The sequence below is a fragment of the Hyaloscypha bicolor genome (genome assembly GCF_002865645.1).
Source record: "Hyaloscypha bicolor E unplaced genomic scaffold K444scaffold_52, whole genome shotgun sequence".
Classification (NCBI taxonomy): Eukaryota; Fungi; Ascomycota; class Leotiomycetes; order Helotiales; family Hyaloscyphaceae; genus Hyaloscypha; species Hyaloscypha bicolor.
Window position 1 is genome coordinate 659,787 of NW_020194554.1, and position 26,670 is coordinate 686,456.

Genomic DNA, 26,670 nt, shown 5'->3' on the forward strand with positions numbered 1-26,670 from the left:
CTTATTAAGTAATAGTACTCTAGCTTTTTAGAGCTTCTATAATAAGAATCCCGAATAGCCAGAACTGCCCCAGAATCTCCCCTATTAGTTAGACTATATTAAGAATAATATATTACCGGAATTATATAATACGAACGGAAATCCTTTAAAGTCACATATAAAAGGCCCTGGCCTTTAATATATAACCTATAACTTGAAAATTTAATAGGGACTTTTAAAGCTCGGGGACAAGCTTATTTTGAGAGAAGAGGTAATATTATAATTATTATAATATATAGTACTAGTAGGAATTAGACTAGAGCTAGAGAGGCATCTGGTATCTAAATAAGGCATCTATAGTTACCTAATTATTACACGTAACCCCGAGCTTAAGCTAGTATATAGGCCCGTATATAGCTTGCAATTATTTAGATCTAAGGCTTTTTCGGGATCCTCTTCTCTCTTTAGCTTTGAATTATCGAAATAGAGATAGTCTAATTATACCTTCCAGGCCCTAGATCTTATACTCGTAATACCTATATAAAATCCTTTAATATAGTAGTATATTTATATAATAAAATAGTAATATTAATATTATTATAAATATCCTATATATTATTATAAAAAAAGATAAATAATATATATAATTAAATAAGAATATATTAGTAGCTAGACTAGACTTTATTAAGAAACTAATCTTATTAGGCTTTATTACTCTTTTAAAGAACAAGTACCTAGAACCTATTATTTTTAATATTCTTATATTACTATTATCTTTTTTACTATTTTTTCTATTACTATATCCTATATTTCTATTAGATTTATATACTAGTATAGAAGCTCTAGAAGCAAATAGTATATTCCTACTATTACTACTACTATAATTATATTCGAATAATCCCTAATTTTCTTTAATTATAAGACTTATTAGGGAAGTTACTAAGATCTATACTAAAAAGTAAAAGTATAATAGATTTAATAATAATTTTAATTATAAACTTACTATTTTCCTTAATATTTACTAATATATAGAGCTTCTATAAGAGGTACTAATACGAGCTTTTCCTACTATACTAAAGGAACTAGCTTAAGACTATTTCTATAGTAACTAGCTCTCTTAATATATATATAAAAAGGCTTATATTAATATCCGTAGCTTTTTTAAAGGCCCTGGATTCAAATATCAAAATTTAGATAAGTAAAATACTATTATATTAGCTTCTATAACAGCTAAATTTCCGGAAAAAATAATATTTGAGACTATTTAATTACTAATTAATAAACTATATTAATTATAGTATAGTTTTATACCTAACTTATAAAATACCGAATTTCTTTATAATAAGATTATTACTTCTTATTAAGGCTTCCGGGTATATAGATATATAATCTCAGATCCTCTTATAAATCTCGGCTAGTTTATTAATAAGCTCTAGTTATCTATTATTATATATGAGAGCGAATAATAAGCTAATCCCGAAATCTTCTTTACTAATTAATAATACTATTCTCAGAATTCTCTAAGCTATTATTTTTCCGGAAATTATTAATACGAACCTAGCTATAATTTCGGAACTCGTAATAATTACTTTAAGTTCCGTAATTATAATAATTATATCCCGAAGTTATATTTTATATATAAGAAACTCGAATACTACTTATAGAAGTATATACCAAAGAAATAAGAGGCTAAGAAAGCTCGATTTAGGAATAGAAATATTTATTAGTTTAGGTCTTAAAATACCTATAACTTTAATAAATGCTTTAGTAATACTTATATATAGTATATTACTAAAGCTAAAGGCAAAGAAAGTAATAAGGGTAATAAGAACGAACTAGTAAATAATGCTTTTAAGGCTTTATTAGCAGAAATAGATAAAGAAGAGAAATATTACTCAGATTCCTATTTTATTTTAGTTAAGAGCTTTTTAGCTACTTCTACCGCTCCTGCTCTACTAATAACTATAGCTAATACCCTTATAGATAACCTTACTTTCCTTTCTCTTATATACTAGATAATAGGCAAAAACTATATCTTGAAGTTTATTAAATCCTTAATAGAAGATACCTAGACTTTTATAATTAATAGTATATTAAGATATAATATTTACTACTTTTATAAAGTTATAATTAATACCGGAGCCTCTAGATACTTAATTACTAGTTCTGACTAATTCCAAGCTCTTTAGTAAACTAATAATAGTATTAAACTTAATAAAACTACTAAAGATTAAGTTAATATCTAGTTTAGTATTAGATCTATATCTTCTATTAGATCCATAATAGTAAGTATACTAATTAGGTAAATACGATTTTATATTATATCTTTAAAAACTCTATTTTTGCTTAGCTTGGCTAATATAAATAAGCTAGGGATTTATTTTAATAATCTTACTAATTATCTTATTACTTTTACTAGAAAATACATACCTATAATATAATGTTTTAAATACTCTTTTTTACTTTAGAATACTATACTATAAAGCTTTATTTCCGAATTCTTTACTTATAATCCCTGCTTTCTTATAGAGAATAAATTATAATATTTATATTATTATTTTAATTATTTATCTATTAGTAAGCTCCGAAATATACTAGAATAAGCAGGCTATAATATTAATATAGAAGCCCTTAAGTATCTTATAAAGTACTATAAGTAATATTAGAAATATGGCTAATTACTTGAATAATTCAAGTTTAATCTGAGAGATAATATTAGCTTTAATTACTCTATTATTATTAATATTTTCTATATTTCTAGTAAGCCTATATTCTATATTATTAATAAAGATACTTAATATTAAGCCGGCTAATAGCTCTAGAATATTAGTATAATATATATCTGGGATATATTTAAGTAATACTAGATTAATAACTATTTAGGCCCTTCTAATTAGATTATAGTAAATACCGGAAAGTAGTTTACTAGTAAGGAGTTCACTTAGCTTACAAATACTATAGGAACCAAGGTTAAGATTATTCCTATAGAAGCTTATAATTCTATTAGAATTATAGAATACTATTATAGCCTAATCTAATATACCTATCTTATTATTATAGCAGAAGTTAATAGAATTAATAAGGATATTATACTTTAAATAGCTTTTAAGGCTATTAATAACTTTATAGAACCTAATAGTATTATCCTAACCCTTTTAGTTTATAGTACTTTACCTCAAATAACCGAATATAATATCCTATTACTTACTATATTATAGTAATTAGTAATACTTAAGAAGGTAATAATAGAAATTCAGAAGCTTTAAGCTAGGTATTAAATTGCAAATGTTTTAAATACCCGAAATAGTCTTAGTACTACTAATATTTATAAATTACTTCTAAATTCAAATATTCTCGTTTAGTATAAAGAAAATACTAGTTAACCTAGTAATTAGAATAGATTATATAAGCTAGTAGCTATTAATAGAAAGAACTATATACTAGCTCTACTATATAATAATACTACTTTCTGTTTAATCTCTATAAAGCCCTTTTATATAGGGAATATTAAGGTTATTACTAATAGCCCCGAACTTAAACCTATTTCCGAACCTAATAGTAAGGCCAAAAGTAATACGGGTATGATTCCTCCTGCTATTCTACTAAAGTATAATAGAGAATATCCTTATAAGACCCCGGATATTATAGTATTTTTATAGGATAATGAACTATATAAGAATTCCTATTAAGTTAAAGTTACTAGCCTCCTGAAAAAGAGTATATTTGAGATTATTTCTAGATCTCAGGTACTAAAGAAGGTATATATTTTTAACTTCCGGTTTATTAATAAGATTAAGAATAAGGGTATAGAGAAAGAGTTTAAGAAGTCGAGACTAGTTATTTAAGCTTATAATAATAGTAAGAAATATATAGTATTAATATAATTACCTATTATCTAATATATTAGCTAGAGAATTATTCTTAGTATTACTACTATAATAATAGATACTATAGAATTATATTTATATAATATCTTGTAAGCTTATATTTAATTAATAACTTTACTTAATTATAATTTCTATATTAATTCACTTTATAAGCTTACTAGAAAGCTAAATCTAAAGAATAATTTTGTTCTAAAGGTTATAAAACTACTATATAATATACCGGAAGCTGGGAACTACTAGTTTAAGACTTATTATTCCTACTATATTAATGAGCTCTTTATAGAATAGTTAATTTATAACCCTTACCTACTTTATAATAAGTAATTCTTTAGAATTATTAGCCTTTAAACTAATAATACTCTATTTATTAGAACTAATAATTTTATAAAGGCAAAGTAATTAAAGCTTTATAAGGCTAAGCTCTTGGCTAAGGAATATGAATTCCTTACTTTTAATTATAATCTCAAATTTAATAGAGGTATTATTTATATAAATACTACTAGAATTACTCTTATATAAGAATACTAGTATAAGAATCTCCGAACTATTTCTATAAAGAATACTACTACTATAAGTAATAGGGGTACTATTTATTAAAATCTCTCTATTAAGGACTAATATATTACCTAATATATAAGAGAAGTATATATTATATTAGTCTATTAACCAGAAGCTTTATATGACCTATTAATTACTACTTAAGCTATTAAATTCTTGGAAACTAATATAAAGGCAATTAATAAGTATATTTAATAGCAAATTAAAAATATTACTAGAGAACTGAGATTTATAAAGCTAGTAAAGAAGTTCTTATATTTGATTATTTTTACGAATGCTTTATTTATAAATAATAGAGATCTTTTTTCCTAAATCGGATATATTCTAGTTCTAGTAAATAGAACTAGATATACTAATATTATTTACTAGTTCTCTACTAAATATAAGAGAGTTACTAGAAGTATTCTAGCTTTAGAACTCTATAATATGGCTTATGGTTTTAATATAAGTACTTTAGTTAAATCTATAATTAATAGAGTACTAGAAATGGAATTACTACTAGTTATCTATATAAATTCGAAATTATTATATAAATGCCTTATTAAATTAGGTACTACTCGAGAGAAATGCCTAATAATTAATATAATATACCTTTACTAGGTATATAAATAACGAGAAATCGCAGAAGTTAAGTAGATTAAGGAAGAATTAAATCCTACCAATTCTATAACGAAATCGAAGCTAATAAATGCCCTCAAGTACCTAATTAATACGAATACTATATAATTAGATATAGAGAAATAAGTCAAGTATAAATAAGATAGAAAATAGATATATAGGATAGGAGGATATTATAGGAGGGGAAGTTATATATAAAAGGCTATAGCCTTTAGTATATAACTAAAACCTCAGAAGTAATATAGATATATAGAGTATTTGGGAAATCTGGTACTAGACCGGATTAGGGAATTTATATATAATTAAAAAGAAATACTATTTTTCGCATTTTTAGAGAGTTTCTAGTATTAGTATAGCTATTTCTCTAGGAGTTATATATATAGTTATAGGATACGGGATATAGGATATAAGTAATAAATAATAGGATATAGGTAATAGGATATGAGATACGGGATATAGTTATATAACTTCGTATTTTATTAGTAACTTGACTAGTAAACTAGACTCCTTTAGGCTTAGTAAATTTAGGAATCACATATTAATACTATAATACTATAATCCCTATTTCTAAATAATAACTTTACTAACCTTATATAAATAGTACTTCTATAACTATATAATAGTACTATATATTACTAGTAAACTAATAATAACTCAAATAATTCTGCTATTTTTATATTATTTTAGCTTTATTTAATAAAAGAAATTCTAAACTTCTTTAATATTTTTTCTTTTATAAATTAATAATTCTCGAATTTTTAAAATCCTATAAACTAAAAATATTACTAGAAATATAATAAGCTTTATATTAAATACTCGAATATTCTTAAAATAATAAATCTAAGCTTTTAATTTCTTTAGATTATTCCTTTATTATATTTTTACTTTTAATTTAATAATATAATAATAAGCTATTACTAGCTTTTTTATTATTATTATTTTACTAGCTAATTTTAGTAATATTTAAGTTTTATTTATTTTATTTAATTAAATAATATTAATAGTACCTAATTAGATATTTCTTAAAATATTTAATTAAATTACTTTAATAATAATAATAATAATACTTTTTCTAATTAATACTTTAGTTATTAGTAATTTTATTTATTAATAATTTAATTATCTTATAATGAATTATTTTTTTAAAGATTAGATTAATTAAAATATAAGATATATAATAATAAAATAATATATAAATAATTAAAATAAATAAGCTTTAAAGTAATATTTATAAATATAACTAATTTTCAAGAATTAATTTTAATAAAAAACTAATTAATACTTCTTTTTAAAGCTAGAAGTATTTCTTTATATATTTTCTAATATTTAATTAAATATATAAAGCTCTTTATTTAATTTATATAATTTTAATATAAGCTTTATTTAAAATAAAAACTAGATTTATAATATTTAATATTTATTTATATATTATTATATATATTTATTATAACTTTAATAATTAAAATATTAATTATTTAGTAATAATATATTAATAAAAAAAACCCCTTTATTTTTAGTAATATATAAGAAAAAGAACTTAAGATATAATATATTAAATATATAATAATATAAGAATAAATAGCCTTTTTATAAATATTATATTATATTTTAAATTAAAGCAAATATTTAAAAATAACTTTCTAATAAAGAATATAATAAATTAATAGGCTTATAATAATATTATAAGATTAGTTATTAAAAATCGAATTTTTTATAGCTTGCAAAATATAGTTTTAATTAATTAACTTTATTTTAAAGTAAAATATTTTTAGTAAATTAATAATATTTTAAAATAATAAATTTTTATTTATATTTAAATTCAAAATAAAGTCTTAATCTTAAATTAATTATATTTTCTCGACTTTTAATTTTTTAATAATTATAATATTAAAAGTAATAGCTTTAATAATATTATAAGTAAACTTTAAATTTTTAATTAAAAAAAGTATATTTTTTAATTTAGTTTTAAAGTTATTAAATATTTTATATTTTTATTTTATATTTTATAATTATTTAATTACTAAAAGAGCTATATAAATATATTATATATAGGCTTCCTTTAAACAAGTCTTATTTCTTAAAATATAGCCCTTATAAAGGCTTTTATATATAGTAAAAGCTTAGTACTTATTTCCCTTATTCTACTTTATTTAAAATAAATATTCTATAGCAAAATTATAGCTAGTAAACTAGCTTAAATATAGCTATTCGTACTTTATAATAATAATCTCTTTTATATATATTTATAGATATTATTCTCTAATATAGCTTAGTTTAGGCCTCTTAATTTCTTTATTTAATATATTCTATATACTTTTATTATATCTCTTAAAAGAATAAAAGAGAATATCTTTTACTAAGCTTATAACTAGAAACTAATTAGCTATTTATAAGAATTTATTATTTTATATATAGTTATAATTAGAGCCTTCTTGCCTTATATATATTAATTATACTTGTAATTATTTAAGAAATATATTAGATTCCGGTTATAAAAACCCTTTCCTCTCTATATTCTTATTTATATTACCTAGGCTTTTTTTTATTACTTTATTACTATTACTAGAAATTCCAAAGCCCTTATCTAGTAATTCTTTTAATTTAAATATTATGTTTTAATTTACTTTATAATAAAGAACTACTTGCGAATTATATTCTCAATATAATATAATATATAGCTTATATATATTAAAAGAGAATAAATTTATAAGTATATTTAGAAAAAAAAGTTCTCTAGTCTCAAATTAGTATATATATTTATTAATTTATTATAAATGCGTTTTATTTATATAAATAAGGCCTATTACTTCTATAATTACTTCTATTTATATTTATAAGATCTAGTTTCTATTTAGAGCCTAATTATACTTATAAATTTAATTATTTTATACTTATATAATTATATTTAAATCTTAAGAATAAGTTAATAATATATTATCTTAAGAAATATTAATTAATATATTAGATATATTCTTAGTATATTAAAATACTATTAATTTAGTCTTAGTCTAGAAATATAAAAAGCCTTTAATTTCTAGCCTATATTATATAAAAGCACTAAATTATTATAGGCCAAGTTATTAAATATTAGTATAAAGTTTAAAAAGCTTTCTTTAGTTTATTTATTAAATTAAAACTTATATTAAGCTTTAATTATTATAAATATAGTATTTAGGGCTTAAAAAATAGAATAAAAGATCTCTTATAAAAATAATTTAAAGCTAAGAAAGAAAAAACTAGAATATAGAAAGTTATAAGAAAATATATATATTTTATAATATACTAGCTTGTAAAAGGCTTAGTTTTTTTTTATTAAATATTTCTAGTATATTTCAAGTATATTTTTCTAATAAAATAATTATATTATATATATTATTATATAACTAAAAAGTAATAGAATATAATAAAATATAAATAATACTAATTAAATAATTATATTAGTTAATAAGATTAAAAGCTAAATTATAATATTATTTCTTTCTTTAAAATAAACTTATTTTTTAGCTTTATAAAAACTAATATTTTATTTTATTTTCTTATTACTTTTCTTGAATTTCTAATATCTTATATATAAATATTATATATTAATAGCAAGGGCCTTTAATATATAACTTAAGAGAATTTATTATTATTTTTTTATAATTTCGGTTAAGTATTATTTTTTATATAATTTAGTTAATAATATAAGTTTCAAGAAAGTTCTAATATATTTACTATATTAATATTATTATTATAAAAGTATTATAAAGCTAAATATTATTTTGGATCTTTATTTTAATTAATTTACTAAATTTTATATTTTAGCTCATTTTTTACTAATTTAATTATTATTTCTTATTTAATATTATATTTTTATTTATTATTTTTTAGTATTACTAAAAGTAGTTTCGGGTTTATTTAATTTAATAAAGAGTTCTAGAAATTCTTTTATAGCTTCTTTATATAAAAGACTAGATATATTTTTGTAGTTTCTAATAGCTTTAAAAGAAATAAATAGTTATACTTTTTTAAAATCTTAAAGGAGCTTTTTATTTAGTTCTCTAGCTTCTAATTTAAATAATTAGATTTCTAGTATTTTATAATAATTTATATTTTATTTTTAACTTTAAAATTAATTAATTAATAATATTTATTAGCTTATATTATATATTATTCTTATATTTATTTTATATAATCTTAAGTAAGTTATTATAATTTATATAATTAATTTACTAATATCTTAGCTTTATTTTATTTGGTTTCTCTTTAAATAAGCTAGATTTAATAAGAAAGTTCTAATTTAAAGAAATATAAAGCTTATAGTCCTTTTTAATTATGAATAGAAATTAATTAATAGTTTTATACTAAAAGAAAGCTTATTAATAGTTAATTATAGTAATTTATTTATTTTAGTTATTTTAGTAATAATTAATATATAAATATAATTTTTAATTAAAGTATTAATTAATAATCTTTATTTATTTAAGAATAATTAATTATTAAAAGTTTAAGCTTAATACTAATTCTTATATAGGATTTGCTTTAAAAATTAAAAATAAATTATGGTTTTTAATTTAATATAATTATTTCTAAAATATTTATTTAATATATTATATAAAATATAAATAAAATATTTAATTATTTAATTATAATTATATCTTATATAAGAATTATAATTAGGTATTTGAATTACTAATTTATAAATATAGTAATTATATTATAGCCTATTTTATTTTCTAAATAATTTTCAAAGTTTATAATAATATATTACTAGAAGTAATTAGAAACTAAAAAGAAATAAAATAAATTAGGCTTCTTATTTCTTAATATATATAATCTTTTATAAGTATAATAATTATTATAATATTAATTAATATTCTTATCTATAAATAGCTAGTAATATTACTTTTTAAATAATTAATAAAGCTTTATATATTTAGAATATCTAGAAAAAAAAATATTATATATTTTATAAATTAAAACAATTTATAAAAATAGTTCGGGAATTATTTTATTCTTTATAATATTTAAATATTACTTTTAGCTTAAGTTATTATATATAATTTTTCTAGCTTTAGTAATATATAATTATTTTATAAGATTTTATTTATTAGCTATAAGCTATTATACTTAATAAAAGTAATTATAATAGAGGCTATTAATAAAGCTTTTAAGAAAATGCCTTTTTTTAGGGAAATTATATCTTGAATAAAATTCTTTTTTTGAGAAGTTTTTAATATATATTTAATTTTTAGAATCGAATTCCGAATTAAATAAGCCGATTTTATAAAGTATTATATAAGCTATAAGTTATAAATAATCTCTGGATTAATTTTATTTCTAGAGAAAAATACTTAAATTTATAGTATTTTTTTTAATTTAGTTTTAAATATTTATTTTATTTTATTTTCTTAATAGAGTATTTATTTATTTATTTAATTTTTTAAAATAATATATGAGTTTAAAATAATAATAAATAAAAGCTTAGCTTATCTAGTTTATTAAGAAAAGAATTTCTTAATAATTATAAAGTATTTTAAGATATAATAATTAAAATAAATCTTAAAAGAAGTATTCTAAAAGCCCTTTAGCTTAGTTCTTCATTTATTTAATACTTATATTATAATAAGTATTTCTTTATTATATATATTATAATTAAGCTTTATTAGAAATATAGTTCTAGAAAAATAAATTATAAAATATTAAAGGCCCATTTTTAAATCTTATTAAAAAGTAAGCTAATAATTACTTCTTTAAATATTTTTATTTTTATTATTATAAATAAATCTAAATTATAATATTATAAAACTAAAATAGAAATTATAGCTTTCTTTAGGTAATTAAAAGCTTTTTAATATTACTTAAGTTATTTAAAGGAAATATTCTTTTTTATAAATAAAATAAGAAATCTAATAATCTATTTATATTCTCTAATAAAGTATTTATAAAGGTTATAGAATTTAAAGAAAAACTATATACTTTTAATTATTTTTAGAAATTACTAATTATATATTATTTTAATTTTATTAGAATTTATTTTAATATTAGATATAAAAATAATAAAGCTTAAATACTTTATATATATAACTTTAAATTCCGATTTCTTAATATATATTTAAAGGCTATTTATAAGGCCTTTCTAGAGAATATTATATTTATATACTTTATAATAAATATAAAATATTATTAGCCTCTAAAAGTTCGGGTTTATAGCTATATAATAAAAAGCTTAATAAATATTAAATTTAATATAAATCTTAATTTTAGATAATTAATTTAGAGTTTTATTAATAAATAAAAAAAGATATTAATTCTTTTAGGTAATATTATTTAAATAGCAGAAATTAATTTAAAAATATATATCTTTATTAGCTTTCTTTATAAAAAGAACTAGTAAAGTAAAAGAAATTTAATTAGTTTTAATAAAGCCTTTAGCTAGATTATTTTCTAAGAAATCCTTAATTTCTTAAAGCTTTTAAATAGATTATTATTAGAGAAATTAGTATTTAATACTTTTAGTTTCCTTTAGATCTTATAATTATATTATTTATAAAATAAAAAAGTATTAGATTTCTTTTTAGAGAAAATAAAGATATATGTTTTTAGTTTCGAGAATAATATTCTTTAAAGCTACTAAAGCTTTATTTCTTTTAGTTATTAATTTACTAGTTTAAATATATATTTTTTTTCGAGCTTTAAGCTTTTTATTAATCTCATAAATAAAGATTTAACTAATAAGACTTTCTTTTCTCTTAATTATAAAGTTAAATACTATTAAGATAAAAATAGCTAGATTTAGTATTTATTTTATATTAAGGATTTCTTTTTATTTCTTTAGCTTTTATTTAGGTATTATATTAAAATCTAGTTATAAAAGCTTCTTTTTTATAATATTATATAATTTTCTCTAATTAGTTTAAAAAAAGAATTACTTAAAAAGAATTACTTAAAAAGAATTAGTTTCTAGAAATAGCTTATAATAATATTTTACTAATTAGTATTTTTTTAATACTTTTTTTTAAGTTACTTCTTTAATTATTATTAAGAAATACTAATAATATAATTAAATTATATAGATTTAAGCTTATTCTTTAGTTATATAATACTATATTTTCTATAATTAATTAAAATATTAATATATATAGCCTATTTTCTATTAAAAATAATATTATAATTTTTAAGATTTGAAATAATTATAGGTATCTTAATATTTTATTTATTAAATAGAAATAAGATTTCTAAATATTTTTTAGTAAATTTAGCTAGCTTTTTATTAAAACTATATATAATATAGAGTAAAGAAAAGAGTTATAATTCTATTTCTAAGAATTACTTTATAAGCTAAATAAGCTTTATATTAATAAAAGTATAACTATTTGCTCTAGTATTAATATAGAAAAAAAACTTGATTTCTAATTTATTTATATTAATAATATAAGGTATTATAAGTATATTTTCTTTTATTAAATAAATTAAGTTAATCTTTATTAAATTAATATTATAAGCCCCTAAAATAAAGACTTTTTTTTTTTAAGAATATTTGTTTTTTAATTTTATATTAGAATTAAAGCTTAAATCTTTTATATATTTTATTAAAATAAAAGCTAAACTCGGCTTAATTTTTAAAAAAAACTATCTTAGTTTTCTTATTATATTTAAGTAAATAATACTTATTATAATTAAAGTATTTAATAATTAAAAGATCTTTAATTTTTATAAGATATTATTTATATTTCTAAGAAAATATATATTTAATTAAAATATTAAATATAAGAGAATATAATACTAGTAATAAACTTAGCTAGATTAGCTATAAGCTTTTTATATTTCTTAATTTTCTTATATATAGCTTTAATTTCTTAATTATTAATAATATAATATTAAATAAAATAAATAATATTAATAAAAGAATTATTATAATATATATACTAATTTCTAAAGCTTAAATAAGAGCTTCTTATTTAATTTATATTTAATATTTTAAAGACTAATATTACCTTTTATAAATAGTTATAAAAAAAGAATATAAAACTATTAAAATATTTAATTAAAATATATTTAAAGCTTATTAAAGTTATAATAAGTATTTTATATTTTATTAGAATTAAAGTATAGTTTTTCTTAAATAAAAATATAACTTTGAAAGCTAATAATATTAATTCTAATTATTATTATTTATATAAAAATTAATTAAGGCAAAAGTATTATTTATAAGTTTATTAGAAATATAAATAATTTTAAGGTTCTTTAAGAAATATAAATTAATATTACCTTATAATTTATTCTTAATCTAAACTAGCTAGTTATTAAAGATAATATAATCTTTAATAAAGAGAATTAAGTCTAAAAGCTTAATAATTTAAGTATTTCTAAAGAAAATATAAAATATAAAGAATTTTAAATGGAAATAAAAATGAGATAATTTGGGAAATTTTAAAGAAAAAGCTAAAAAAGTAAGCTTTAAAATAAGAATAGAAATAATAGAAATGGCTAAAGTAATTATAAACTAATTTATTATAGCTATATAATACTTAATTTTTTCTTTAACTTTAATATTAAGAGTTTTAGTAATTCTATAATTTATTTTATATAAAATAGCTTTTTTAAAAATATTTTAATAACTAATAATAATTATATTAAGGTTTAAAAGCAAGAAATCGAGTTCCTTAGTTTATTTATATAGTTCTTTAGTAATAATAAGTTCCTTAATATATAAAAGCTTATTAATAAAAAAAGAACTTTTCTTTTATAAATTTATTTATAAAGTCTTTAAAAATATTAATAAGATATTTAATTCGAAAAGGGCTATTAATAAGATAACCTAAACTAATAAAAGCTTTAAAAAAACTAGAAATTAATTTATTATATTTTATTATTATTATATTTTCTATAATAATTTTATTATTAATATATATATATAGGGCCTATAAGGTTATAGAATAAGGCTTAAAAGTAATAATTAAATTATTAGCCTATAAATATTTATTACTTTAGAATTCAATTAAAAAGTAGCCTTTATATAAGATTTTTTAATTTTCGGAAAGTTTTTTATTTTAGAAAAGTTTCTAATATATTATTAATATATATTTATAAAGATATAAATATTTAATTTCTCTAAGAATTTTAAAGTCTATTATTTATATTTCTGGGATTTTATTATTTTAATAATATTTATATTTCTAATAATTCTAAATTAGTTTATTTGAAATCCTTTATAAAAGTAAAAAGATTAAGCTTTAAATACTATTATTAGTATAATTATTACTTTAGGAATTATATATATATTACGGAACTTAAAAATAATAAAATATAAGTAATAAAATATAAAATATAAAATATAAAATATAAAATATAAAATATAAAATATAAAATATAAAATATAAAATATAAAATATAAAATATAAAATATAAAAATATAGTTATATAGATTTTATATCTTAAAAAAACTTAATTACTAGACTATACTCTTTTTTAGGTGAATTTAGAGATTATATATTAATATTATAATATTATAATTTTTATTTTTAAATGAAACTATTTTATTAAACTTTATATTAAATAGTATTCTATAATTATATAATAGTATTATATATTTATTAGTAAACTAATATTAATTAGTTTATATATATAAATTAGAGAATAGAATTATTTAAGCTAAAGAAGTATATAATAGCCTATAATAAAATTAATCTAATTTATATTAAAAAAGCAAATTATTTACTAATTTTAGAAAAAAGTATTTAATAGCCTAAAAAAGAAAATATTTAATTCTTACTAATTAATAAATAATTAGTTATTTAATTATTTAGTTATTTAATTATTTAATTATTTAATTATTTAATTATTTAATTATTTAATTATTTAATTCTTATTTAAAACTAACTTCTTTTAATCCTAAAAATATTTAGTAATTTTTTCTTTACTTATATAATACCTAAATTCATAGAAATCTTTCTTTTTTTAAAATATATATATCTTATATTTTTCTTTTAAAGCTCTTTAATTATAACTTCGATTTTATTATTAAATTAAATCTTTTAAGCTTTAAATTCTTCCGAAATTAAAATATTTTACTTTCTAAATTTCTTATTATAAATAAAATATTTATTTACTATTTATATTATTAAACTTTTTCTATAAACTATTTTATTTTTAAATCTTTTTTATTTTAAACTATATATATATTAAAAAGGGCTTAGTTCTAAAGATTTAATATAATAAAACTATAGAATAAATATATAGAAATAAAGAAGTAAAAAAGTAATATTAATTTAAATAAGTCTAATAAAAAAGAAGTTATAAATTACTTTAATATTAAATTATTCTAGTATAAAATAAAGAAATTAATTAATAATAATTTCTAGAACTTATTTAAGAATAATTTCGATAACTTTAACTTTATAATATTTAATTAATTAGATTAATATAATCTATATTAATTATAAGCTGCCCTATAATATAATAATAATTACCTTATTATTATATAGTTCTTAGTTAATACTATTTAGAAATAAAAATAATATATTTAGATTATAGCTAATATTATTATTATTAAACTAGACTTTAAGGCAAGCTTTATTATTTTATTATATATATATTTTAAAAATAGTATTATAAAAAAATTAATATATTAAATTAATTATTACTTATATTTATTTATTATTTATAAATACTTCTAAAATAAAAATAAATTAAATTAAAACTAATATATTTTTATTATTTCTATTTTTTTTTAAATAGCCTTTAATTAAGCTTTATTAGAAAATTAACTAGAGAAATAATAAAGATATAAAAGTATAATAGAACTAATAGTAATTTTAATTATAAACTTAATATTTTCTGTAATATTTATTAATATATAAAGCTTTTTCTATTATATTAAAGGAACTAATATAAGACTACTTTTATAATAACTAGCTCTTTTAATATATATATATAAAGCTTATATAAATATTTATTACTTCTTTAAAGGCTCTAGTTTCTAATATTAAAATTTAAATAAATAAAATACTATTATTTTAGTAATTATAATAGCTAAACATTTTTTTTTTAAAAAATAGTATTTAAACTTATTTAGTTACTAATTAATAATTTATATTAACTATAATATGGACTAATATTTACCTTATAAAATACCAAATTCTTATATAATAAAATTATTACTTTTTATTAAAGCTTACTAATATACTAATATATAGTTTTAGATCTTTTTTCTAATATCGGCTAAATAATTAATAAGCTTTAATTATTTATTACTATTTATAAAAAGAAGTAATAAATTAATACCGAAATTCTATTTATTAATTAATAATATTATTTAAAAGAATAATTAAATAACTATTTATTTAAAAACCGTTAATATAATTTCGGTTATAATTATAGTTTCTAAAATAGCTATTTAAATAGCTATAAGTTCTATAATTATAATAACTATTTAAATAAATTATATTTTATATATAGGAAACCCGAATATTACTTTTAAAAATATATATTAGAGAAATAAGAGATTAAAAAAGCTTAATTCAAAATCAGAAATCTTTATTAATTTAAAGCTTTAAACTTTTATTATTTTAATAAAGAGTTTAGTAATAGTTATTTATAGCTAGTGGCTAAAGTTAAAGGAAAGAAATAATATAAAAATAATAATAATAATAATAAAAATAATTATTAAATAATACTTTTAAGGCTTTTCTAGTATTAAAAAATAAAGTAAAGAATTAATACTTAAATTTCTATTTTACTTTAGTTAAAAGCCTTTTAATTACCTTTATTATATTAATAACTATAGCTAATATTCTTATAAATAACTTTAGTTTTCTTTTTCTTATATATTAATTAATAAATAAAAACTATATTTTAAAATCTAATAAATTATTAATAGAACTAGTAATAGAAGATATCTAAATCTTTATAATTAATACTAAAGCCTCTAAATACTTAATTACTAATTTTAACTAATTTCAAGCTTTATAGTAAACTAATAATAATATTAAACTTAATAAAATTATTAAAGATTAAATTAATATCTAATTTGGTATTAAATCTATATTTTATATTAAATTTATAAAAACTTTATTTTTACTTAGCTTAGCTAATATAAATAAGCTAGAAATTTACTTTAATAATTTTATTAATTATCTTATTATTTTTATTAAATATTAAATATTTATAATATAATATTTTAAATATTCTTTTCTATTTTAAAATATTATATTATAAAGCTTTATATTCGAATTCTTTATTTATAACTTTTATTTTTTTTATAAATATTAAATTATAATATTTAAATTATTATTTTAGTTATTTATTAGTTAATAAGCTTCGAAATATACTAGAATAAATAAGCTATAATATTAATATAAAAGCCCTTAAATACTTTATAAAATATTATAAATAATATTAGAAATATAGCTAATTATTTAAATTATTTAAATTATTTAAGTTTAATTTAAGAAATAATATTAGCTTTAATTATTTTATTATTATTAATATCTTTTATATTTCTAATAAAACTATACTTTATATTATTAATAAAAGTATTTAATATTAAGCCGGCTAATAGCTTTAAAATACCCTAAACTAATATTAAATTAATATATATTTAGGCTCTTTTAATTAAATTATAATAAATACCGGAAAATAGTTTATTAATAAAAAGTTTACTTAATTTATAAGTATTATAAATATAAAAGTAAAAATTATTTTTATAGGAACTTATAATTTTATTAGAATTATTAAATATTATTATAGTTTAATTTAATATATTTATTTTTTTATTATAGCTAATATTAATAGAATTAATAAGGATATTATATTTCAAATAGCTTTTAAAACTATTAATAACTTTATAGAATCTAATAATTTTATTTTAATTTTATTAGTTTATAGTATTTTATTTTAAATAATTAAATATAATACTTTATTATTTATTATATTATAGTAATTAGTAATTCTTAAGAAAGTAATAACAGAAGTTCAAAAGCTTTAAGCTATATATTAAATTATAAATACCCTAAATGCCTGAAATAATTCTAATATAATTAATATTTATAAACTTCTTCTAAATTCGAATATTTTTATATAATATAAAAGAAATATTAATTAGTCTAATAATTAGAAAAAACTTTATAAGCTTATAATTATTAATAAAAAGAACTATATATTATCTTTTATTTAACTTTTATTAAATTCTTTTATATTTCGAAAATTTAGATTAGTTCTAATAATTTTAATTAATTTAAAGCCAATTCTAGAAAAAGTAATAATAATACTTATTTATTAAAATATAATAGAAAATAATCTTATAAAAACCCAAATATTATAGTATTTTTATAGAATAATATTTAATATAAGAACTTTTATTAAACTTCTAGAAAAGAATATATTTAAAGTTATTTCCAAATTTTAAATACTAAAAGAAATATATATCTTTAACTTTAAATTTATTAATAAAGTTAAGAATAAGAGTATTAAGAAAAAGCTTAAGAAATTAAAACTAGTTATTTAAGTTTATAATAAAAAAAAGTATATTATATTAATTTAATTATTTATTATTTAATATATTAGATAAAGAATTATTTTTAATATTATTATTATAATAATAAATATTATAAAATTATATTTATATAATATTTTATAAGCTTACTAAATAGCTAAATCTAAAGAATAATTTGGTTCTAAAAGTTATAAAACTATTATATAATATATTAAAAGCTAGAAACTATTAGTTTAAGACTTATTATTTCTATTATATTAATAAACTTTTTATAAAATAGTTAATTTATAACCCTTGCCTTTTTTATAGCTAGTAATTCTTTAAAATTATTAGTTTTTAAACTAATAATACCTTATTTATTAGAAATAATAATTTTATAAAAATAAAATACCTAAAGCTTTAAGAAGCTAAGTTTTTAGCTAAGAAATATAAATGCCTTACTTTTAATTATAATTTCAAGTTTAATAGAGGTATTATTTATATAAATATTACTAGAATTACTCTTATATAAAAATATTAATATAAAAACCATTAAATTATTTCTATAAAGAATATTATTACTATAAATAATAAAAGTATTATTTATTAAGATTTCTTTATTAAAAATTAATATATTATCTAATATACTAGAGATATATATATTATATTAGTTTATTAACTGAAAGCTTTATATAACCTATTAATTATTACTTAAATTCTTAAATTCCTTAAAACTAATATAAAGGTATTTAATAAATACATTTAATAATAAATTAAAAATACTACTAGAGAACTAAGATTTATAAAGCTAGTAAAGAAGTTCTTATATTTAATTGTTTTTATAAATACTTTATTTATAAATAATAGAAAGTTCTCTTTTTAAGTTAAATATATTCTAGTTTTAATAAATAAAACTAAATATACTAATATTATTTACTTGTTCTTTACTAAATATAAAAGAATTACTAGAAGTATTTTAGCTATAAAACTATATAATATAGCTTATAGCTTTAATATAAGTACTTTAATTAAATTTATAATTAATAGAATATTAGAAATAGAACTATTACTAGTTATTTATATAAATTTAAAGTTATTATATAAATGCCTTATTAAATTAGATATTACTTAAAAGAAATATCTAATAATTAATATAATATATCTTTACTAAATAGATAAATAATAAGAGATTATAGAAATTAAATAAATTAAAGAAGAATTTAATTCTACTAATTCTATAACGAAATTAAAGCTATTAAATACATTTAAGCTCCTTATTAATATAAATACTATATAATTAAATATAAAGAAATAAATCAAATATAAATTAATTAGGAAATAGATATATTAGATACAAAGAAATAGAAATATAAAATAGAAAAATATATATAGATATATAAAGTATTTGAGAGAATTTAGTATTAGGCCGAATTAGGAAATTAGTATATAATTAAAGAGAAATACTATTTTTCGTATTTCTAGAAAGATTCTAATATTAATATAACCATTACTTTAAAAGTTATATATTTAGTTATAAGATTTAAAAGTAATAGAATATAGGTAATAAGATAAAGATAATAAAATATAAAATACAAAATATAGTTATATAACCTTATATCTTATAGATAACTTAATTAATAGCTAGTTTCTATTAAGCTTAATAGATTTAGGAATTATATATTAATATTATAATATTATAATTCTTATTTCTAAAAATATTAATTACTTTACTAATTTATATAAATAGAATTTTATAATTATATAATAATATTATATATTTCTAATAAATTAATAATTACTTGTTTTTATATATAGTAATAAAGAATTATAGCTTATTAATAAATTAGTCGAGATTTATAATTGAGTTTAAAACTATATATTAATATATTAAAGAGCCTTAATAAAAAGTAATAATATTATTATAAAAGAATTTAGTATTTTATAAAGCAAATATAAAACTATATTATAATTAATATAAGTTATTAATTAGTAATTAAATAATTTCAAATATTAGCTTTTTGAAATATCTAGCTATTATAGAAAATAAAATAATAATATTTTATTTATTTAAATTTTAATATTCGAATTCGGGCTCTTTAAAGAAATTATAAATATTTATATAAGCTTTTATATATATATTAAAATAATTAATTATTATAAAAGTAGTCTTATATTTTTTTAATATAATAAGAAAAGCTTTTACAAATATCTTTTATAAAAGATTTATATATTAGTAAATATAATAAAAAATAATAGATTTATAATTAAAACTATTATTAGTTTTATTATACTTTTTTATTATATAAATTCTAGTAGCTTTTCTAATAAGCTTTATATTTTAAATTAATTAAAAGCTATTTAAGAATAGTAATAAAGAAGTTATAAAAGATATTAAAGAATATAAAAATAAATAAATGTCTTATATATCTTAGTTTAATTAGCTAGTTAATTAAAAAATATCTAGTTTCTCCTAAAGTAATATAAAATAATATAAAATAATATAAAGTAATATAATAAGTTTCTTTATAAAATCTAATTTAATTAAGCTTTCTTAAATAGTATTAGTATTATTTTATATATATTATATTTTCTTTTTAATAGCTTTAATTAAAAATTCTAAAATAGTAAAATATTAGCAATTTTATTTAATATAAATACTATTATAAATATTATAATTTAATATAATTAAATTAATTAAAAACTATATTATTAAAGTTTTTAAAGTTATTTTTAAATAAATTCTATAAATTATTACTAGTTATTTTATTTTAAATATATTAATATAATTTAGTATTTAAATATTTTTAAATATTCTTCTTTATTATTATTATTAAATTAATTCTATTTTCTCATTTTTTAATTCTTTTCTTTTATTTATTTTTATTTATAAGTAATAAATCTTTTATAACTAGAGGCCTTTTAATTTTTATAAAGTAATATTAATAATTTTCTCAAATATTTTTAATATTAAATTCTTTCTAATATATATATATAATTCGAAATAAGAAAAGCTTAAAGTAAAATAATTTATAATAAAAAGTTTAAAAGTAAAATATTGCGTTTTTAAAAGAATTTAAAGCTTAAGAAGTTAAAACACTTTAAAAAATATTTTAGAAAATAAAGTTTTAAAAGAATATTATATAAATAAATAAATAATTATTAAGAAAATAGTTTTATAAAAGATTCCTCTAATAATTACTTTAATAATTTATAAAAGATACTTGATTTTATAAAAGTAATTTTAATAATTACTTTAATAGTTTATAAAAAATATAAAAGAATAATTAAATAAGAATTACTTTAGTAATTTATAAAGATAAGAAGTTTATAATTTTATTAAAAAGCGATTTTAAGGATTTTAGTAAATAAAAACTAGAAGAAATTATTATTTTAAATATTATAAAGTAATTAAATTAAAATTAAGATATATAGTAAATAGTTATTACTAATTAAAAATAGCTTTATTTTAGACTATTATTACTTTTAATAAAAACTAATATTTTCTTTATAAGTTATTAAATGTTTTTAAAAAATTAATAAGTAATTTCTTTAATTTAAAATAAACTAGCTTTATTTTAGGCTATTAAATACTTTTAGTACTAAGCTAAATCTTTCTTTAATTTATATATATATAAAACTAATAAGTATTAGTTCTTATTAGTAATATATAATATTAATTATATAAGTTAATAAAATTAATTAATTTTTTTAGAAATAAGAAATATAATATTATAATATTAATAACTATTTCCCTAAATTTATTAAATCTAATTAAAATTAGTTTATTAGTTCAATTATATATATAATACGAGATTATATTATATATAAGGTAATAATAATAAATATAGTTATACTTATAGTTATAAAAATAAAGAAAAAATAAATAATAATAAATAAGTTCTCTTTATAATTTATAAGAAATTTATTAATAAATTTAGGCTTATTAATTTTTTTTAAAAAAAAGATTAAAAAAATAATAAGTTTTAAATATAGAAATATTTAATTTCTTTATAATTATATTAATAATTTATTTAATAATAATTAATTTTATATAAATATATAAAATTAATATTAATATTTTTAACTTTTTACTTAATATTATTATATATTATTTAATTAATTTATTAAGATATATATTTTATATTAATTAATATTAACTATTTTTAAATTAAGATATATAATAATTTTTAAATTATTATATATTAAATAATTTTAATATTTATTAAGATTATAACTAAATTATAAACCGAAAATTACTTTATTATATATTATATTATATTTAAAATATATAAAATATATAATAAACTCAAAAGTTTTAAATAAGAATTTAAAATAAGTTTTCTTTATTTTTTATTATATTAATTATTACGGGTATAATATTTAGGGCTCAAAAAGTAATATAAAGGTCCTTTATAAAGACGATTTAAAGCTAAAGAAAAGAAAACTAGAATATAAAAGGCTATAAAAGTAAAGTATACTTATAATATACTAGCTTCTAAGGGACCTAGTATCCTAAATATCTTTATATATATTTCTATACTAGCTATTAAATAATTATATTAGATAACTAAAATATTAGAACCTAAACTATAATATTAATAAATAAATATACTAATTTTAAATAAAATAAAACTTTTAATAATACTATTAATAAAAGTATAATTAAGTTTAAATCTTTTTTTTAAAAATAAGTGTTTCAAATAATAAAAGTAAAGCTTTATATTTAATTCTTTTTAATTCTCGAATTAATTAAGAAGAATTAACTAGTATTAGTTTATTTAATAATATATCTTTAAATATATAAGTAATTTCTTTTATTATTTCTTAATAAATATAATATATTTTAAATTATATTTAATTCTAATAAAAGTAACTTAAATATATATATTATTAATATATTTTTTAATATAAAAAACTAATTAATAATTTATTTAAAAGAAAAGAAAAGAGATAAAAAAGTAAATAAAATTTACTTAATATTTTCTTAATATTATTTATATATTATAGTACTAATATATATATAAATTAAGCTCTTAAATTATTAGAAGTTTAATATTATTAAAATCCTTATTTTAGCTTTAATAACCAGAAAATATTTAGAAATCTTAGTTTCTTTAATTACTAATAAGAGATTCTTTTCTCAAAAGGCTTTTATTATTATTAAATTATATAATAGACTTAAAAAAAGTATTTTTAAGAATATATTTAACTTAAAAAGCTAAGAAATATTCAAAACCGAATTAGAAGAGATTAAAAAAGAGAAGAAAAAAGAGAAAAAAAGAAGATTTTAAAGAGGATTACTAGTTTATTATTATAGAAAATTGGTATTTAACTATTATTATATAAGCCCTAGCTTAGTTTAATTAGAACTATTTAATAAGTACCTTAGTTATTTATTAATTATTAGTATTTATAAATATTTACAATTAATTATTCTAATCTAATTAAATTATATAAGTATTATATTAATCAAATTTTATTTATATTATTTATAAATATTTATAAATTAATTATTGTAATTAAATTTTTCGCACACTGCCAATACTTTAAAAGCGAAGCACAAAATGAGACCTTCCATCGAATATTCCTTGTTTGACTGATACTATTCGTATTAAGGGAACTGGACTAGACTAACTATCGCAACAAGAACGGCCTGCCTGTTGACAACACTAAGAAAGCTCCATACGCAACATCTCCCAATTTCTGAACCATCCAAATTTCCAATTTCCGAGCATTTGTATTCCAAGGTACCACAACGAACCGTAGTGGCTTTACGCTACAGCTCCAGTATCAGCAGGAGTCTGAGCCTGAGTCTGGCCGGTTTCTCTATGGATATCCTATAAACAAATGTTAGTTTCGTCTACTAGAAATAATTCTATTGATATCTATCACCATCACTTTGGACTGATATTGTTTTTGCAATAAAATCGAGCACTTACATCCATTCTTGTTCCACTCTTCTCATTCAAGTGTTTCCTATCATCCCGCTTCGTAAAAACAACATAAAGCCCCTTCCAAAGCATTAGCCTACAATGTGTTTACTCTGATAAATATATAAAAAAGAGGGGAGGAGGGAGGGGGGTTGTAGGCGAAATACTTACAATAAAAGAATTGACGAGCCAACAGAGCCCCCCAATAAAACTAAAAGCAAGAACAGTTCTCCATGGTCCACACCCAACGTTCCCGACCGGAGTGTATATAGGATAGGGGTGGTACCAAAGTCGTCCCCAGTAGTAACCCCAATAGTTCGTATACCAATAGGACGAACAAGTGTGAGCCCCACTTAGCTATATCGATATTAACATTTCTGTTGCTTTGAAGAAATTTTAAACTATGAATGATGTATTCCCTTTAGGTGTCCATGATAATACGAAGAAGAAAAAATGGAAGAAAAGATCAATAGGTAGTAGGTGAATAGGAGCGCTTACGTTGTCGAGCAGACCAAACGCAACCATCCAGCAGATAAAGAGGGCGCAATCGAGAGGAAATGCCCAGAATGAATACAAAAAGGGCGGCAGAAGGATGATGGAAGCAGCTACACTTATGCCGGCTATTACTTCAGCGTAAATAATTTTTGAGTCGGCATGTCCATTGCCCAAATCCAAAAGATATAAAAATCTGCCGAGGATACCAAGCACAATACAAGCGCAGGTCAACTCTCCGATGCGGAAGACGACTGATACGACTTTAGAAGCGGTACCCATTTTTGAATGTGGATTCTGTAAATGTTGAAGGGAAGATAATAACGTTTGGTGACTGTAAAAATCGTGTTCGGGGCGGTATCCTCACTATTTAAGTCGCAATTCGAAAACGTATTAGCTGAGTCCAAAATTTAACCTTGCGCCATTACCATGTCCAAGTCTCAGCTGTTCTGCAGGCATTACCGGATCCCATACGCAGTTTTGGCGAGACCGTCCAGGCCGTGGTCCGTTGCGTGGTCCGTGGTCCGTGGTCCGTTGTATCAGCTGAGAATCCAGGCTGGTCTGCTTTTCAAAAAATCTAATATATTGCATGGACTAAATTACTCGTTCGGGGAAGAGCGTAAGCCTCGTAACCCTCCTACATAATCTTATATATTGGCATTTCATGAGTGGGAATTAAAAGAACAATATTATAAAAGAGATATAAATAAATAATGAAGTGATTTGTAATCAAGTATTAAATAAGCCTATAGCTAATTATTTATTCTTATTTAGTCCGGTAATTTTTTACTTTTTTAACTCAAATATTATTATATCTTTATTTATATTTATTCTATTAAAATAACCGTAATTCTTGGCTTTTAAAGTTCTTAATATAATAATATTAAATATAATATAAATAACTTTATTATTAAGAGATTAATAATTAATTTGTTTTCTTTTATTTATTTTACTTATAATTAAGGAAAGTAATTATCTTATTTATATTTATTTTACTTATATACTTTAGTAATATAATTAAATTAAATTTTATTAACTATTTTAATAATATAAAATCTATATTTTATTATATTTAAATTATTATATATAAAAAAAAGAAAACTTAAAACTTAATATTTTATAATATATAAAAAAACTTAATAATAAAATATTATATAAATAGTTTATAAGATTAAATACTATTTTAAATTAAGAAATATATTTTAATTATATTTTTATATAATTTTAAAATATATTTATTATATTATTTCTCTTTTTAAACTTTTAATTTTAAGTTTAAAGACTTTTTAATTTTAAGTTTTATTTTTATAATATTTTATTTTTTTATAAATTTAATTAATTTATTTTAATACTAACTTAATATAAAATAAAAAATATATATTAAATAAGACTATTTTAAAATTAATTATAATTAATTATAAATTCTATTTTTTAGTTTCTTATTATTATTTTAGTTTATTATATAATTTATATAATTTTTATATTAATTTATAAATTATATCTTAAATTTTCTTTTAAAAATTAAGTATTTTATAACTATAATTATTAATTAAGGAAAGAATATTATAAAATTCTTCTTTTTTTAAATTATTAATTTTCTTTTTCTTTTTTTATAACTTTATTTATTTTTTATTTTTAAATAATCTTTAGATTCTTTTTAAACTTTTTTAAATTCTTTTTATTTCTTTAATTTTATTTTATAATTATATTATTATAAGTATCTTAATAATTCATTATATTAAATAATAAAATT

General features: G+C 16.6%; 1 protein-coding gene across 1 annotated transcript; it reads right to left on the reverse strand.

Moving 5' to 3' along the window:
• Positions 1-24,032: 24,032 nt before the first annotated feature.
• On the reverse strand, positions 24,033-25,234 carry K444DRAFT_661259 (uncharacterized protein). The gene is made up of 4 exons (XM_024886561.1): positions 24,924-25,234; positions 24,597-24,782; positions 24,435-24,506; positions 24,033-24,332 (listed from the first exon to the last, which is right to left on the reverse strand). Exons 1-4 carry the CDS (start codon positions 25,197-25,199, stop codon positions 24,267-24,269), a joined length of 600 nt encoding a protein of 199 aa, XP_024740118.1. The 5' UTR covers positions 25,200-25,234; the 3' UTR covers positions 24,033-24,266.
• Between the last annotated feature and the right edge of the window lie 1,436 nt (positions 25,235-26,670).